The 12,670-nt window shown below is 58.0% G+C and overlaps 1 protein-coding gene across 6 annotated transcripts in view; it reads left to right on the forward strand.

Moving 5' to 3' along the window:
* The first annotated feature begins 2,792 nt into the window (after window positions 1-2,792).
* PER2 (period circadian regulator 2) overlaps window positions 2,793-12,670 on the forward strand; it is a 39,804-nt gene continuing 29,926 nt past the window's right edge. For 2 of the 6 annotated variants that reach the window (XM_058699532.1, XM_058699541.1), the window contains exons 1-3: window positions 4,226-4,721; window positions 11,769-11,992; window positions 12,480-12,542. In XM_058699532.1, the coding sequence (XP_058555515.1) occupies window positions 4,677-4,721; window positions 11,769-11,992; window positions 12,480-12,542 (332 nt within the window). In that variant the 5' untranslated portion in view covers window positions 4,226-4,676. Of the gene's footprint in view, window positions 2,934-2,972; window positions 3,183-4,225; window positions 4,722-9,801; window positions 9,818-11,591; window positions 11,608-11,768; window positions 11,993-12,479; window positions 12,543-12,670 lie in introns of those variants that run through there. The other 4 variants (XM_058699550.1, XM_058699557.1, XM_058699565.1 and 1 more) reach the window with 4 other exon arrangements.

Raw genomic sequence — 12,670 nt, forward strand, 5'->3', positions numbered from 1 at the left:
AAGCTGTGGTGATTTAAATTATTTGCAGATCTGCAAAAATAGACTGATTGGGAGGGGGTATTGGAAAATAACAATAACTGCCATGGATGAAAGGCCCCCTACACCTAGGTACGATTTTAAAAAACAACCAACCTCTCAGCAAACTGTAAGAGAAGGGAACTTCTCTACCTGATAAGGAACATCTGCAAAAAACTAAACACGTGAGGCTAACATCACGCTTCAGGGTGAAACATTGAGCATTTTCTCCCTCAGACGGGGAACGGGGTGGGAATGTCCACTCTGACCAAGGTGGGTAAGTCTGGCCAACACGGGGCGTGTCACAGAGTAGTTGCCCAGGAAACGCTGGCTAACTGAGCACCGGAATGAACATGAAGGAGACTCTGCAAGGGCCCGGAAGGCCAGGTGCAGACCCGCCCTCCTGGCAGGGCGCAGGCATGGGTGGGCGGGGCTGATTTGAGCCACGCCCACCGGAGGAACCGTTGGTTGAAATGGACTGGGGGCTGGAGCAGAGCCGCCTTTGGCTGGGAGGCAGGGTGAAGGCTGACACCGGAGGCCAGCTCCGTCCACAGACAGCATTCCCCAGGTCTCACCATCCCCTTCCCCCGACTTCCTTCTTGCCAGCCTGCTTCCCCTAGTGCTAACAGCAATATGCTTGGCCAAGAGTTCTGTGCTAGAGGTGACAGCAACCCCAACACGTTTCTAGGTCAAGAAAGGATTCTTTCCACCTTCCCACCTAATGCCGCAACACACACACACTCATGATTCTTGGTCCAGTGAGAATGGCATCCACGGACTAAGCCTGGTCCTGGGGGCGTCACCTCTTCTATGTTGCAAACAAAAGATCCAGTGAGATACATTTTTGCATAACCCCCAACACTTAGGTCTCAACAAGTATTTGTGGAGGGAATGAAAGTTTCCAACAAGAAACAAACCTTGCAGGAAGACACTGAAAATAGATTAAGGTTCTGAAGGGTTCTAGGGGTCCGCGATGTTTGATAATTTTTAAAATAATGGACTCCAACATCTTTCTACCAGATGGACAGTAGAAATAGAGCTAAATTTAGGGAGGAAATGTGACATTAGGCTACAGGCTGAATATGGAGCGAGACCAAGGAGAAGCTGAGCAGAAGGAGCTCTGGGATGTGGATGAGCTGTTTATTCTTGTTTCCAGAACAATGGAGCTCCCTGTTGACGTCAATGTACATGAAGAAACAAAAGGCCTTTGGGTGTGTGCAGGGTGCAGCTGGGCCTGGATTTACTTGGTGTGTGTGTGTGTGTGTGTGTTAGGCAGGGAGGCACGGAGGGTTTCTAGGTGTCAGTGTTAGAGAAACAGGAGGAGGGGCCGCTCTCACCTTGGAGTGTGAACCACAGAGCAGGCATCCCAGGGCTGTTGTGGGAAGAGCTGTGCTGATGAACTTGGTGATTGCCCAGTTTACATCTGTGTCTCACAAAGTTGTATACACACCTTGTCAAGGGGAGGGGAAGAAGTGGCTCCAACACAGGAATTCCTGGATATGGGTTCGGCTTTGGGAACTAGCAGCTCAGTTTGCCTGCAGGCTATTGAGTAGGAAGAACGGGACCAGTGGAGGGAGATGCTAGGGCCCCCTCAGCCCTTCAGAGCCCAGCCAGCCTCCCCTGCCTGCTGAGACCCTGTAGTTACAGAGCCTGCTGCAGCTGAACTGCCTGGGAGCCTGCATGCTGTTCCATGTCCTTCAAGCAAGCCTCAGCCCTCCAGCTGGTCTGAGAGTAAGCTCCACTCTCTCCTGGCACTTTAAACAGAAACTCCGGCTTAACGTGCCCCCAGAAAACGCTTACTGAAAGAAAAAGTGGCAGCCAGGATGCTCCAGACCTACTCTCTCCCAGAACCCTATACCTCTGGCCCACGTGTCTCTGCGGCTTGCGCCTTCTGAAAACCTCCCTTTTCCATGCCTTTCCTTTCCCCTCTTCAAGTGCTGCTTCCTATCCATGGACCCTCTGCGGATAACTCTGGCCTTGGTGAATTTATGACCCACACCGCCCCATTTAGTATTTAAGTTGCCTTTTTATGAATGAGATGGTCTTTTTCCCCTAATGACGTGGTTGGGAGCAGGGACATCATTTATTTGGTACCCCCTCCTAGTAACAATGTCTCTATTTGCTGAACCAAAATTTGCAACACATGATCTCAAAAATAAGAAGCTGACCGTCCTGGCAGGTGTGGACCTCGGCGGCCGGGGTGGGCGTGCACCCGGCGCTCCTGCTGGGCAGCCCTGGCTTGGTCCCCCACGCAGTTTCAGCGCCTAGGGAAGGATGAATGGGAGTGAGTAAATGAATGAATGGGAATGAAAGATGTCCGCAGGGAGTTTCTCGCGGGGGCGCGCCTCTGGCCCGTAGCCGCAGGTGGCAGCCTTCCAGGGCCCGGGCTTCCGCGGGATTTCGGCCGCCCCGCCGGCCGGTCCCAGGTGCACTGGGCCAGGTCCCGTCCGGTACCCAGCTCCCCCCGGCCCGCGGTGGTACGCGCCACTCCGGGCTCCCCTAGCCAGACGACGCCAGCTGTCTTGAATGGAAGACTCCGAGGCCGGAAGTGGGAGGGATCACTCGGGAGGACGAGGAGGGGGAGACGAGCGCGCCGCGTCTTCATTGAGGAACCGACGCGGTGAACATGGAGTTCCATGTGCGTCTTATGTAAAGAGAGCGACGGGCGCCGTAGCCAATGGACACGCGGCGCTCGCAGGCCCGTCCCCTTCGGTATGCAGATGAGGCTGAGCTTCGGCCAATAGCGGGAGGCGGGGGCGGGCGCGGCGCGCGCAGTCACGTTTTCCACTATGTGACAGCGGCGGCGGCGCTGCGGGCTACGCGCTGCTCTAGGCGGCGGTGGCGGCGGCGGCGGGAGCCGGGTCGGCGGGCCGGACCGACGCGCGGACGGACGCGCGGACCAGCGGGGACGCGGCTCGGTGAGGGCGCGGCGTGACGGCGGGCGGGGCGAGCGGATAGGCCGGTGGGTGCCAGGCTGGGGCGCCGACCGCGGTCCGGCAGCCCGGCTGGCTGGTTACGTAACCGCCGGGCTGGGCCTCGGGCAAGCGGTCTGGGGTCCGGTGGACGAGCTCCGGGCGGGCGGCGGCGGCTCCTGCAGCCCACGGAGGCGTGATCCGAGAGTTTTCCGGGCCATTTGACTCCTTCTCGTCTCAAAGGGGTGGGTTGGGGTGAGTACTGTTATCCCCATTTTGCAGATGGAGAGACTGAGGTCCAGAGAGCTTAGGCAACTTGTCCAAGGTCGTGGAGCTACCGAGTGGCTACCACACGGGACTGTTCTTCTCTAGATGATCTTCTTTAATGAGCCCTGTCTCGCCTCCCTGTGCCCCATGGGGAGAGGGTCCTGGGAAGGCTAAGGCCACAGGTTCAGTGCCACGGTTCTGGGAACGTGCAGAGCCCCTTAGGGGGCTGATTTCCTGCTCTGAGGCCAAAGAGCCAAGTCTCAGGCTGGGGAAGGGCCACTGATGGACGCTGGTCTAGGAGCTTTACCTGGACAGCCCACGGGTCCCCTGGGCTGGTTAAACAGAAAGAGAAGAGAGCTCCTGTGCCAGGCCAGACCTTGAGCCCTGTGGGCAGGGAGGCGGCCCCACCCCCTTTGCCTCCCCTGGACCTCCTTGTATTTTACTCCCTCTCCCCAGATTGAGTAGAAGGGGGCCCCACTTTGTGATGCAGCACTCACACCATATTTTTGGGGTGTACCTTGGCTTCCAAGGCCTGGACATGGACCGGGGGCAGGTACTGGCCTGCTTAAGCGCTCCAGAAGGGCCAGGTAAGGGATGAGAATTGGGTTGCCAGGGTTTCTGTAATGTACACAGAAGAAAGCAATTTGGAAAGCTGATTCATACAACAGAGACAGAAGGTACTCTGGAAATCATCCAGGGTAACACCTTGGCTTCACAGATTAGGAAACTGAGGCCCTCATCCCTGCTGGGCACACACCAAGGAAGATCTCCAAGGTCTTCCCGTCATCCTGAGGGTCTTGATCTGGGGCGGGATGAGCTTCACATTCTACAAAGGCCTGAAATTGGGTACTGAATGCTGAGTGGGCCAGAATCTGGGGAGAGGAGTCCCAGGTCCCCCAAATGTTAAGCGCAGAACCATGGCAGAAATTCCTCCATGAATACTTCTTACCTCCCCTGTCTGATGCCGGGGGGGGGGGGGGGCAACTGTCTTCTCCCGGCTGCAGAGGGGCGATGCCCTGCCCCCAGCCCCACTGGGGGTTTCTTGCCCCAGGCTGGATTTGGAGGAGAAGAAACTGGGCTCTGTCTGAAGGCTCTAACTGGAAATTGAGTTTTTACATACAAAGTTCATCACTTTTCATAAGGTGTATGAGTAAAACGAGGAAAGGGACTCCTCTTTTTCTCAGTGGGAGCTACGTGATATGCCAGTGCAGGGCTGGCACTGTGGGTGTTCACAGTTATCTGTCAATGTCATCTCGGTGTGACTCACTAGGACAGAACTAACGCAGCCCAGCTTTCTGTGGGGGCTGAGGTGCTGGGCAGAGAGGGGGTGACTCAGCCACCCCTCTGGGCCTCAGTGTCCTTGTCTGCACGGAGGGGCTCAGATGAGCCAGACTGCCAGGTCTGTCTCCACTCCTAGGCTTTTGGATTCTGGCTCCTCTACGGCTGACTTCTCCAGGCGCTTGGGCAGGAGACAGGTGTCTGATGCGCTCTCTCCTTCCTTCCGGTCACATGACATTTCCCGGTGAGGTATGTCCACCATGCTTCGAAGAAAGTAGGAAAGGTTCCCTCTTTTGTGTTTCTCACGCACACGCTCGACTTTCAGAGAAATCCTGGTGGACACGCCTCTGTTTTTAGACGGTGATGTAACTTCACGGGGCCTCAGCAAACCACAGGCTCCGTCAGGTCACCGAGTGGCTGGCAGGACCTCTCGGCATTTAGTCCAAAGAACAAGTGACCCTCAAAACGACCTTATTGGGCAAAGCTCAGGAGAAACACAGAACCCCTCCGCTGCGCATCCGCTCTGGGTGCCGGCCCCCATGGGAAGCTGGCCTACCTGCTGACCCAGCAGAGAGCCGGGGGGCTTGACGGGCCTCGGATGGGCCCTGCCCCTGAGCTGTCGTTAGGCCCGGCTTCAGCTCTGTAAGCCCGCGGTGTGCAGGCCTGCAACAGGCGTGTTACCGTCTTTGCTCGTCTAGAGCAAATCCCAAGCAGGTGGCGGGAGGCCCTGAGGGCTCCGGGTGCTCCCGCCGGGTCACAGGCGCCCAGGGTAGCACCCCCTCCCTGCACGCTGGAGCCAGGAAGCTGAAGTTGCCGCATTCTTGGTTTTAAGTCTCACGCCTATCCACGTTTGAGGCTTCGGAAGGCAGAGCCGAGAGAATCAAAAGGAGTCTCGGTGAGGCCGAGAGGCGCCTCTCTCCTGCCTTCTTCCTGCCATATTTGGTCGGCGTTTTCCCCAGTCACCCGGCCGTCGCCATGGAGAGCGCGGGTGTTTATCTAGCAGGACAAACATTTTCTCTGGATTACGGCAGGCTGGCCCCGGGGGAATCGGCTCCTATCAGGAAGTAGCAAACGTGTTATAATATTCGGGGTTGTAAAATACCGCAGGCTTTCAGACTCCAGAGTGCGAGATCCCCGTCGTATAAAGTGTGAAAAGCAGCAGAAGTAACCCGGCCGGGAGAAGTCGGGCTGGCGATGACCCTGGGGGTGGGTGATGGTTGGGGGGTGGGAGGGGGAGCCCAGGGGCCTTCTGGGGGGGCTGGCAGTGTTCCACCTCCAGAGCTGGGCGCGAGGTATGCGGGTGAACTCAGTTCGTGGACGTACATCAAAACCTTACAATTTAGGACTTTTCTGGATGTATCTTAAACGTCTGTTTCAAAAAACGCGAGCACCTGAAGCGATGGAACCACATATACGCTGACTTCTGATTTCCACCAAGAGATGAAGTGGTTCAAGGGTATTGAGTCTTGAGAAGCTGCCACTGTCCCCGAGGCCTGCCAGTGGCCATGGTGGGTAGACCGAGGACCAGGCTGTGCATACGTTCCCAGGACTTGCTTTTTTTTTTTTTTTTTTTTTTTTTTGCTATTTATCATGGAAACTCTGAATGCCTATAAAGTAGGATGGTGTAATGAACCCTCATGAACTCATCAGCCGGCTTGGACGGGCTGGCTCCCGGCCCCTCTCCTTCCACGCCCCCACCCCCCTCCTCCCCCTCCCCACCCCGTGGTATTGTGAGGCCCGTCCAGACTGTGATCTCACTGTGGATTGTGCTTTCTAAATGTTCCCCTGTCCAGTCAAGACAACCCTCGCTAGTCAAGTGTGGTCAGTGACCAGGGTCCTTCCCTTGGGTCTGCCCATTCTCAGGGGCAGAGCCAGGAGATGGATGTCTGCGAAGGGGGCAGCAAGGGGGCCTCTAGGGACAGGAGCACCCCAGCTTCCCCAGCAGTCCCCTTTTTGGCCTGGGTGTCTTTGCCTTTCTGGGGCCCCTGGCGCCCCAAGCTCTGAGCACCTCTCCCCGGGGGTGGAAACAGGTGTGCCCGGGGCTCCCCAGGTGCTCCGGGAACAGTTGTGGAAGGCAGGAGGCAAAGTCCGCCCTGATGAGCATGTTGGTTTTGCCAAGTTGGCAAAATGAGGTCGGTCCCTCAGAGCCCTCGGTGCTGAGCGACGCATCTTCTGGAATGATGAAGTTTCGGGTGGTTTGGATGGTGTGTTCCTTCACATTTCTGCCCCCTCTTCCGACCCTCTTGGTGAAGATCTACCCTCCAGCTCAGCTGATCTTGTGGCTCCTACCCGGTGAATCCTACTCCGCCAGGCCAGGCAGGCTCCCGGGGGCCGGCAGGGCTGTGAGGCGGGGAGCTGAGACACCAGCAGAGTGTGCGATGCCTCCGTCCGGGGGGAGGGGGGGGGGTGGCCGGCTAAGCTCCTTGTCCTTTAAGTACAAGCCAGGGGCAGCTCTGGTGGCAGTGAAATATCTCCTTTAAAGAAACACACTATTTTGTTGCCCCATCTGTTTGCCTGTAGTGATTGGTGGTCCTGATGAAAGCTAGCCTTTGTTGGACACGACTGCGTTCGGTCAGCTGGCACAGGCTGGCTCACTTAACCAACGAGAGGCGGGTGCCGCTGTCACCCCCGTCGTGGGTGAGGAGACGAGGCACGGCAGTCTCAGGAACCGGCCCGAGCTCACACCACAGGCAGGAAGAGGTGGAACCCACCAGAGCCCGTGCCGTGGCGGCTCACTTGACCCCTCAGCCTTGAGCCTCACTCAGCAGGGAGGACGAGCTGCTCGTCTGGGGAGGGCCGTGGGACGAGGTGGGTGACATCCAGAGTGCTGGGGCAGGAGGAGGGCAGCGGGGGGAGAATGCCCTCGGCGCCCCGGGCAGCCCCTTGGCACCTCTACTGAACTGTAGCAAGGCCCCTTAAAGGTCTCCTTGCTGCCACCTTGCCTCTACCCGTTGCCCTGTCAGAGCGTAAGGCAGATCTTGTCGCACAGAACTCCGTTTCCCATCTTACTCGGAATAAAGCCAGAGCCCTGTCTGTGCCCCAGCGAGGCGCCCTGTGATCCAGCTCTGACCTTGTATCGCCCTCCTGCCCTCCGCCTCGCCTGCTCTGCTCCAGACTGGTCCATCTTCCTCACGTGCCCCTGCCTCAGGACCTTTGCACTTACTCCCCGACCTGGAATATTCTCCCTCCAGCACCTTCCTGGCCCACTCTCTCACTCTCTTCACTCTTACAAGCAGAGTCCAGGCCGAGACCCAATGGTAGCATGTCACTGGGAGGTGCAGTCCCAGGGCAGCAAGAGTGAGGGGAAAGGGAAGCAGAGAAGGCTCAGATGAGGCCCCGCTGAGAGCACATCCCGCTGAGACGGTGCCCCTCCGAGACGACGCCCTGCTTCACAGATGCCCAGCTGGTCTCTCAGCCCACTGGGGCCTTGTCACAAAGGCTATCCAAAAAAAGGAGGAGAAGGAGAAGAAAGGAAAGCTTCGGAACTCCGTCCCAGAGAGGGGCGCAGGGGTGCTTCCCTGCTCACCGGTCCTCTCCCCCGTCCTCCATGGCCAGAGTTCACGTCCCTCAGGCCCGTTTGGTCCACCAGGCCCTCTGGCGGCAGCTGGGGAGGAGCAGCGGCCACAGGCCTGAGGGAGAGTGAGGCCGAGGGGCCGTGAATCGGCACCACCCGGGGTGGCGGGGCTCAAGGACAAGGTCAGACGTTGACGCACAAGCCTTGCCCGGCGGCCCGCCCGGCCTCTCCCACACAGCAGCCCGTGGTCTCCTGCTCTGCCGCTTCTCTGCAGCACTTAGCCGTTCGTCCACTGCCTATGCCGTTCCCTTGCCGATGATCTTCTCCCCGTTGGAATGTAAGCTCCACGGGGACAGGAAAGACACCCGTCCCCATCCCTGACCTACTCCAGCCCAAAGCGCCACGTGCCGTAGGAGCGCGTGAATCAACGGGAGGCCGCGCCCAGCCCCGCCTGAGTGCCATCCATCGCTTTGTTGTTATTTCTTGTCCTGTGAGGTGTCCCTTTGTGTCTTAGAATCTTCCTACATCAGTGGGTCTTGTCTTCCTCTTTTCAGGAGGTGCACAGTATCCCCTAGCACAGCTGTCCCAGGCCTCATGCCTTTAGCAATTTGTGCGGGGCCCTGGGGTGACAGCAGGGAACGACTCAAAGCTGCGGCACACCAGGGCGGAGGGCAGGGGGAGTCCGGCAGCAGGCAGTGTCAGCACCATGGAGGAGAGGAAGCCAGGCCGGGGATGTGGAGCAGGTGAGGAAGTCGGTGCTGTCTGTGCAGGGTGGACAGGCAGTCTGCAGGATGGAGCCTGCGGGCACCAGGGAGCAGCACGTGCAAAGGTCCTGAGGTCGGAGCTCAGTGTCAGGGCCGAGGAGGCAGCCAGGGAGGCGTCGCAAAACTGTGGACCGTCATGCAGACCGAGGCTGTGCTCTGAGCCGGGGGAGCGGGGAGGTCACTCACTACTGCGTGGACAGGTGAGGCACACAGTCAGATTGAAGTCGAGGCTGGCACTGGCCGGGGGTGCTCATGGTGGACCAGGTGCCTGAGATGACCTTTGGTGGTTTGTGCCTCTCCAAACACCACACTCGGGTCTTCGTGCAGGTGTGTAGACCCTCCCATGGAGCGGAGGGGCTCCTAGCAGTGGGAAGGGGTGCAGATTATAAATGTTGCTGAACATGCCCAGAGTCCCCTCCAGAAAGACTGAGTTAGTGACCACAATGCACAGAAGTCCTCCGCCTTGTGGACACTGGATGTCGTCAGTCCCCTTAATTTCTGGTGACGTCATCCTTTGCCTTTTCCTCGTGACCACTGAGGTCGAGCATCTCTCCAGCTTTCTAGATCTTTGGTGTTTCTCTTGGTGGGTGGGAATACCTGTTCCTAGTCTCCGGTCTCTCTCTCTCCCAAAGTTAACACCTTTCATTCTGTCACCGGATCAGCCAGAACTTGCCTGAAATGTTAAAAACAAACAAGCGAATCGGCAACACAAAGGCTGAGTAGTAGACTTGTTGTTTTGTTCCTGACTTTGCTCGGGTGTTGTGGGTTCTCTAATCCAGGACCCCGCTGGCCAGCTGCTGAGGCCATAATGAGCAGGTATGCTGGGCGGAGATCTCCTCCCTTTGACCACAGCCGCCTCCTCTCTGAGCTGCACGTGGACTGTGTCTTCCACCCAAGACTCACGTGACTTTCCATCCTTTGTAGGTAATCTGCTTGTTTCTCCTGTTTGGATGCGGTAGATTCCACCCCCCCCCCCCACCCCCGGAAACATCGTTTGTCATTGGGACGTCCCTGGCCCCGACCGTCTCTAACTTTGCCTGGTATTCAGGGAGTCCTTCGGCCGGCAGGTGGGAATCCGTCTTCACCCAGGTTGGCTTTCTTGGGGTGTATCTTCCGTTATAATCTCTGTTTTAAGGTGCGGTGTCTCTTTCAGGAAGAGCTATCACCACAGGTGAAAACACGAGGCTCCGATAGCATCGCCCTTTCTCTTGCCGCTTTTCAAAGTTCCTCGCGCTCACCTCCCCGTCGCTGAGGCCATCTTGTGCATTAGGGACTCTGGACTCAGTCTCTCTGGTGTTCTGTTCTAAGGTGGCATTTTCTTCTCATTCTGTGGCTTCGGCTCATCCCTCATTACTTGTTTCCTTGAACCCACCGTTTCTCGATTTTTATTTATGATACGGAGTAGGTGCCGTCCTAACTCTGCTGGTCTCCCCCACGCCATGTGGCTTCTGTTCATCTGGTCCTTGTTGCACATCTTAGAAGCCGCACGTTGGCTTTTGCCCATCTGTTGGTTCACGCGCAAGACGAGGTCTAATCACACCTGCTGTTTTCCAGAGAGTAATGTGGTTGGATTCCCCGTGGGCGCCCGTCTTCGGGAGCAGGTGGACACGGGATCCAGCCCTGTCACCTGCCATGCGTGGCCTTGAGTGGGTCACTGGCCTGCTTTCTCATCTGTAGACCGATACCAGGAATGGTTTCCTATGTGGTATCCAATGATGAGTGATCACGAGGGTTACGTGAAACACTGTGTCCATAGTCTCTGCCATCAACCGGGTGTCTGCTCTGTTTCTCTGAGCACACGGAAGCCGTGGGGACACATTCTGCCCCCGGGGACTCCAGTCAGTCAGGGCACTTCGGCTGGGCCCTCTAGATCTTCCCTCCCCGCTCAGTGCCCAAGGGCTGGCCTTCCAGGCCTGTGCCAGCAGGGTCCCCTCGCTTTCTGGCTCTCTGACCGCTGAGGGCAGGAGGAGAGAGGAGCCAGGGGTCTATGCCCCCAGCTCTGTTCCCCCAAATTGCAGGTCGTCTCGGTTCTTTGGTTTCATAACCCTCCTTCCCCCTGCCCCTCCGGCCGGGGCTGGGGGCGGCGGGGGGGGGGGGGGGGGGGGGAGTGGAATAGCAGCTGCCCCTCCCCCACCTGCCTAGCTTTTCTTTCCCGAGAGACCCTGAGGGAGACACCATCCTGGGTCGTCCTTTCCCAGGGACACCTCTCTGCCCATCCCTAGGCTTCCGGTCAGTCCCCTCCCCCCTTGCATACTCACGGTCATCTCATTCTCATGGTTGTGTTCCAGGATTGTTGCAGAAACCTTAGGGCTGGCCTGGCTCTAACCTCAGCCCCCTCCACCCTCCCGCCCCTAATGCGCCAAAGTTTCCGCATAGTACGGTGGTGAGGACCTGTCCGAACGCAACAGAGTTCACTCGTCTGCTACGTCTGCTACCTCGAATCCTTCAGTGGCCTCACGCCGGTCCCTCTCCCTCCACATCCCGCGTGCACTCACCCCTGTGCCGCTGTCCGGGCTCCCGCCCACTCTGCCCTCCTCACAGGGCAGCGCCTGCCCCTCGGCCTTCTCTCTCCCAGAGGGTCTCCCCCGCCCACAGCCTGGGCTCGGGGTCTCCTGCAGCTTGTGATGCAAAGACTTCTGAGCCCTCCTGCTCTCCCAGCGTCACCTGGGGAGACTTGTAAAATGCAGGTTCCTAGGCCCCACCAGCCATCCGGTGGGAATCCGTGTTTTTGCCAAAGCTCCCCACGTGCCGGGCGGCGGTCGTTGATGCTCTTGTCGCCTCCTGACCAGGCCGTCGGCAATTAGAGACGTCTGGGGGCTGCGGCCACGCGATTCATCCGCTTCCTAATTCAGGGCAGGTAGGAGCTCAGTGAACAAGAGCAAAGAATGCCCACGGTTGACTCTGACCGCGCCCGGCTTACTTAGCGGACCGTGGAGACAGATCCCAGTGAGGCGTCCCACGCGGCGGCTGCGGTGACTGAGCTCTTCGAGGCCTGATGACATTTCTCTCTTTTCCCAGCTTCACTGTGGAGCCAACATGAACACATACGCGGAATACCCCCCCAGCCGCCCGGCCCAGGAGCCCGTGGAGCCGCCCCGGCCCCATGGAGCCCCCCTCCAGGAAGACGTCGACATGAGCAGCGGCTCCAGCGGAAATGAAACTGAAAACTGCCCCTCGGGGCGGGGCTTGCGGGGCGGCAAGGAGCTGGGGGTGCTGGTCCGGCCGCCTGTCGCCCCCCCGGGGTAGGTGGGACCCTCGGCCCACCGAGGCCGGGCTGGGTGTCTGTTTTCTCTGTATCCCATCCTGTTGGATCGCTTTTGTGATCTTTAAATCACGATGGCCCGGTTTTTCAACATTAAAAAGAGAAATCTCATTAACCCAGAATAACTAAAATTTACTGTAGCGATGCGACTGTCGGTGTCGCGTATCTGGTTGTCGGTAGACAACTGCTAACGAGAGTGGTGAGGTCTTGGGGGCCGAGGACTCGGGAGCCCCGCTAGCGGCCGGGCGGCCTCCAGAAAATGAAGTTGTTCCCTCAGTCCTTCTCGGAACACTCAGTTTTCCTGGTATCTGAAGGTTTTATGCTCCCGCTTTCCCTTTCCCTCGTGTTTTTCCTCAGTTGCCTTGCTCTGGTATAATCAGGATCGTTGTCCCTGGCGGGATGGGGGGAGAAGTGGGTGGAGCGTGCAGCCCTCTGAGTCTGGCCTTACCTGTCGCTCGTGCTTACAGTCCAGATGCCTTTGGCCTCCTGATGGCGAAGTCTGAACACAGCACGACGACAAGCGGCTGCAGGTGAGGCCGGTTAGAACCCCCTTGCTTTCGGGTCTTTAGAGACACGGAGATTTGTTACTGGAGGTTACGTCCCCCCTGGAACATTCCGCACCCACGTTAGGTGTTTGTGACACAGGCATCCTTAACTT

The sequence above is a fragment of the Neofelis nebulosa genome, chromosome 2 (genome assembly GCF_028018385.1).
Source record: "Neofelis nebulosa isolate mNeoNeb1 chromosome 2, mNeoNeb1.pri, whole genome shotgun sequence".
NCBI classification, from domain to species: Eukaryota; Metazoa; Chordata; class Mammalia; order Carnivora; family Felidae; genus Neofelis; species Neofelis nebulosa.